This window comes from Malania oleifera, chromosome 3 (genome assembly GCF_029873635.1).
Source record: "Malania oleifera isolate guangnan ecotype guangnan chromosome 3, ASM2987363v1, whole genome shotgun sequence".
NCBI lineage: Eukaryota > Viridiplantae > Streptophyta > Magnoliopsida > Santalales > Ximeniaceae > Malania > Malania oleifera.
The window spans coordinates 6,000,298-6,005,793 of record NC_080419.1 but is presented as its reverse complement, the minus strand read 5'-3'; the positions used below and the strand labels follow the sequence as shown (position 1 = coordinate 6,005,793).

Here is a 5,496-nt window from a genome sequence, read left to right as displayed (position 1 = left end):
TAAAAAATAAAAATTATTTTTCATAATTAAACAAGTCGTAAGCTCCCAGAATTGTATTCTGAGGACAAATCTCACTTGTGTGGACGGTACAATTGGGTCTGAACTCATGCTTGGTACCTTTTGGAAGAACAAGAGCTGTTTTAAAGGGAAAGAAAAAAATAATAATAATAATAATACAAGATGCAATCCCAACTACACCCTGCAATTCCACAACATGGTAGTCGCAATTGCCTATGAAAATTGCCTAAGTTGGTAGCTAGTAACCATCCCAATTCTCAGTTGCCCATTTTTGAATACTAAGAATTGCCCATGGTTGAAGATAATATTTAATAGCATAAATTTTGAATTTAAATTTGTATGAATTTAATAAAAGTTTAATATAATTTTATAATATGTTTTATCCAAATTAATATAAATTCAAATTTAAGTCTTGAAATTCAAATTCTTAAATGTAAGGTAATATAATCAAATGGGATGAAAGTGAAATGAAATAAACATTTAAGTAAAGAATAAGAAAAAATCAAATGACAAATCAATTTAGTTACACTGTTTTATTGCATTACGCAATCACATATGACACAAGTTAATAGTGTTATTTTAGATTAAGGATTTTGTTTGGGAAAATGAATAAAAGGAAAGGAAAATAATTTTTTTTTCTATTATTATTATTTTTATGTATATCAAATTCTATTAAAAATAAGAAAAATTGAATATTAATGATATATAAAATCAAATTTGTATTTGTTAATTTAGTATATTTTTAATTTTTCTTCTCAATTTTTGTAATAGCTAATAATGAAAAGGTAAAATCCTTCATATACATAGTTTCCTTTTCTTAATATTTTTTAAGTTCCAAACAAGGTGATGGAGCTTGCGAAATTGGTAAGGTTAATGAGTTGGGATCAGCCTCCCCAAATTACCAATGTGAAGAACATAAAATGAACTTAGCGCTCAGAGCAAATAATAAGTTAAAACCCCTTATAAACATTCCTGGCAAAGCCTGTAGGGCTTCTGAGACTGTAAATGACAAATCAGAAATAAAGTCAATCAAAATGCAAGTCACAGAAAAATAATATGCACTGAAATAGCAGGCCTGGAAAAAAGAATGACTTATTTTGTTGAAGGTAAATGAAATGGTGCATCGCCCAAAAAAAAGAATAAAAAAAAAAACAGCAAGAGTTGTTTTCATCTCAATGACACCTATAAAAGGAAAAGAAAATAAACGAAAAACTATAAGATGCAATCCCAACTACACTTGCAACTCCACAACATGTTAGTAGCTAGGTATCTACCCTATGTTTGAAGAAGAAAAAGGATATACAAACATAGAGGCAGTTGTAGATTGCCCTCATGCTGTTTCATCATTCCTTGCTATCATCAGCAGCTGTCTCAGTTTTGGTTGCAACAGTTGTTGTCAGATTGTCTTGATTCACATTCTTCCCCAACAAAATTTCAATCTACAAGGAGAGAGAGAGAGAGAGAGAGAGAGAAGGAGAGAGAAAGAGAGGTAGAGGAGTTAACTATAAATCATGGATACTCAATTGGGTAGTCCTAACAGGCAATATGATATAAAACCAGCAATGCATATGAAGGTCAGTGAATCGACCTTGGCCTTCTGAACCAAGCGTCCATTCACATCATCCTTTGAGCTAACCGTAGATGTCAGCACCTCTGTTCCAATTCCCAATAACAAGTTATTATTGACATATATTATGCTGGGAGTCTGTTTAGTATTAAGAGAAAAACATGAATTTCTTACGTTTCTCAGTTGCCAGTCCATTGCTTTTCAGAATCTCAGCAATTGTGACAACAGTAGGAATAGCTGGAGTAAGTAGACAAATAGATATCAGTAAACATGACTACATCAGTAAACATGACTACATTAGTAAATCCTCTCCCACCAAGTACAAACAGCAGCTTTGAACTACTCGAGCCTCAACAACTTTTCAGATTTCAGTAGAGTTGCATACTCCTTATTACCAAAGATAAATTCAGTAAATGGTTCATGAGAGCCACGATACTCCCAAGGTTTGGGTTGCAAGATAATATTTCAGCTAGAACAAATTATATAGCCCTCTGAATGCAAAATAAAAACAGTTTATCTCCATGTGGGTTTTCTTGAAAAATAACCCAAAACATAGCTGAGCACAGGCTTCAATATATATCTACATACAGACACACATATATGATACATATATAGTTACAAAAAACCATTACCATCATGTAATCCTCAGTTACTTTCTTTCAATGATTCAGTCAATTACCAACTTAACCAATGCAATGAGATGCGACAACAAAAATTACTTACCCTATGTTTAGAGAAGTTTTAGATTTGAAGTTGTATTGGATTTGAACAAAAGGTAATATAAAATGTATTAAAACTTATCCAAATTTACCCAAATCCAATTGCAAGGTCCAAAATCTATGCTCCTAAACACTACCTTACTGTATTTCTTACACTGATATGGTACAGAAACAGAGTTAAAAAATTCGATGGAATGAGGAAAAGAACATTTGCACTTAGAAAATAACTAAAAAAAGAAATGAAGGAAGAAATAAAGAAATGAATATCTGAGAAGCCAAAAAAGTGTCCAAAGACATGAGTAAAAGTAATATTGAAAAAAGCTCAAGAAAAGAACTTAAGAATGCATACCCATGCCCAGGGCTGAGAGCTCAACATCATTGTAAATCTTAATGTACTTCTGCAGCATAGAAAGACCTAATTAAACAAATCACTACTAAAATCTGATTCAAGAAATCGCCGCAGCTAAAACAAGCATTTAAAGAAATGAAATAACTGAAAAAATCAACTCAATTCCATTCTCTTCATACGACTATAAGACTCCAAAATTGGTCAAATTCAAGAAGAGATAAAGCAATTGCAAACCCTATTAAAGTAAAAAATTCACAATTTTCAATTTTTTTTCCCAAGAAAAGCAAGCTCTACGACCAAATCACTCGAAAGCACACGAATTTAATTAAACAGTAAACAGCAAATTACAGATAGTTTAAAGAAGCACGCCAATTAACCAATGCTATCACAAGATTATTAACAAGTTATCCAACAGCACAATCAACCACACAAAATTATCATTAGTGTTTTTCGTTTATAGCCCGAAACAAACATCCAACTAAACGCGCATATAATTGATTTTGCTTATACCACTAACTTATACCAATTATTTTTTCCTACTGATTAGAGGGGCCAGGAACTATCAAGCAAAGATATGGAATAAAATCGGCCGAATCAGAACCATAAAATCTCTCTCCAACCACCCCCCCCCCCCCCCCACCTTTTTTTTTTTTGTCGAAAGTGTTCCCCCAACTACTGATCATCAATCATTACAACAGCAGAAGAAAAACCAGCAAAGATAAAATGAAGGAAAGACTCAGAAAGCAAGAAAGAAACAATAAAAAAAGGAGGATTGGTTGAATACCTTGGCAAGATTAAGGTAGAAGAAAAGGGGTTTCTTGGTGTTGGAGACCTGGATTCTGTTCTTCTTATGAGAATCAGTCTTGCCAAGCTTGGTCTTCGCTGCTTCCATGGCCGTGGCTTGTTGGACTGCTGCAAAACCCTCCATGAATCTCCCTCTCACTCTCTCTCTAAGCACTGGAAATGAGTACAGACTGAGGAGCTTTTGTTTTGCGTTCGAACAAGAAAACGAAAGGAATGGGAGGCGGTAGACAGCCTCGCGGGGATTTATACAGGCTGATGCTGTTACAGCTGCTCCAATGAGAAGTAGACACGTGGTCCTACTTGATTGGATGGCAGGCGAGGTCGTTTCGATGGCGGTTGGAATCGAACGGCAATGCTAGAGTAAACGGTAACCGGCAGTTGCTCGTTACGCCATAGCCACGCTTCTCTGTCGTCTCTACTGTCCAAGTTTATAGTTTTAGTTTTAGTTTATTTATTTATTTATTGTTTTAATTTCTGTTTTTATTTATTTATATCGCTTCACATTCGAAATTTCTTCTAATTTATTTTGAAAGTTAATTTCAAGAAATACAGAAAACATTTTTAAAATAAAATTAAGAATATATCTTAGACCAGTTACATTTACGTCTTTTAATATTTTCAAGAAAATAAAATTAATTCCATCGTGGTTTCTTATTTATTTTGAAGCATAAATCTAATACAACGACAATTTTACTTTCTTCGAAAACAAAGTATTCTTACCAGTTTTTATTGCTCTTGCTATTTTAGCCTGGGCATCTAATGCTTGTATAGTATAATAATTTTACGTGCCGTGGGCATGTGATGCACATGTTTCATGACTTTCGAGTGATAATTACAATAAAATAAATTTTTAAAAAGTAAAAAATAAACATATTTTAAAAAATATTATTTTAGAAAAGTTATGAATGATTAGGGATTTTTTTTTTTGAAATATTTATGGATAATTATAAAAAATATGTATAACATAAACATGGATAGCTAATAAGAACTTTTTTGAACTTTTGGGGGAACACCAAGTGGCTGCCCTACCTTTTCCCAATATCCTCATGCGTACTAAGTGAGCACCCTAAGGAGCACTCAGGTCAGACTCTTGACATCCTCATTGGATGCCCTAGGCTTCCATGTGGGATTCAGAGTCCCACATACTAGGGGTGAGCATAATTTGGTCAAAGCCGAATCAGCCAAGTGAACTCGATCAGTTTGGTTCGATTTGATTTTCATTTTCTTTAAATTTCAAATTTCAATTTTTAGTTTGGTTTTGAGTTTAATATATTCGGTTAACTGAATTAACCGAATAGTATTAATTAATAATTAATAATTATATATTTTTATATTTATCTATATTAAAATATTAAATTGATTAATCGACTTGATTGAAATTCAATTCAGTCAATTTTGAGTTCAACTAATATGGAAATTTGGTTTGGTTCGGTTAACAAGATTCTTTAATAAAAAAATTTCGATTAATTTGATTAAGTAACCAAATTAATCGTACAAATTGATGCTCACCCTTACCACGGATGATCCATTTGGAATGAGATCTTAGTCTATAGGTTTCAATGTACGTCCTTCTTAGTCATTGTCATACAGTTGGGCGGAGTCATCTAAGACCTTGATTTAGTTGTTCCAAACTTTCGTTTTTAATTGACATCATTTGAACTCCTATGTTTTCCTCAAGTTTTTATTTTGTAGGTAATTATCATCAGTTTGCAGGTATTGTGTTTTTGTTTTTGTTTGTGTTTGTTTTGTATTGATTCATATGATCTTGTTTAGTTTGTTTTAGCTGGATTTTGGATCGTGTTGTTTTAGGTTTGTTTTGGTGCTGTTGCCTGGGATGGTTTTTCTAGTTCAATTGTAAATTCCTTGTAACTTATTTGTAACCACGGTTTTCTTCCACCATAAGTGAGGGCTATCAAATAATTTAGGATTTTTGTTGAAAAAAAAAAAGAAAAAAAAATCTAAGACCTTGATTTTGCTAACAGAATACGAGTTACTCTTAGTACTGGTGAAAGGTGAGTTATTTCCTTTACCATTCGAGT

At 32.7% G+C, this 5,496-nt stretch overlaps 1 protein-coding gene across 1 annotated transcript; it reads right to left on the bottom strand.

Annotated features, from left to right (window-relative positions):
• Positions 1–1,096: 1,096 nt before the first annotated feature.
• On the bottom strand, positions 1,097–3,859 carry LOC131151032 (uncharacterized protein At2g34160-like). Its single transcript, XM_058102203.1, has 5 exons — positions 3,438–3,859; positions 2,654–2,702; positions 1,760–1,822; positions 1,607–1,671; positions 1,097–1,457 (listed from the first exon to the last, which is right to left on the bottom strand). Exons 1-5 carry the CDS (start codon positions 3,579–3,581, stop codon positions 1,362–1,364), a joined length of 417 nt encoding a protein of 138 aa, XP_057958186.1. The 5' UTR covers positions 3,582–3,859; the 3' UTR covers positions 1,097–1,361.
• Positions 3,860–5,496: the final 1,637 nt, after the last annotated feature.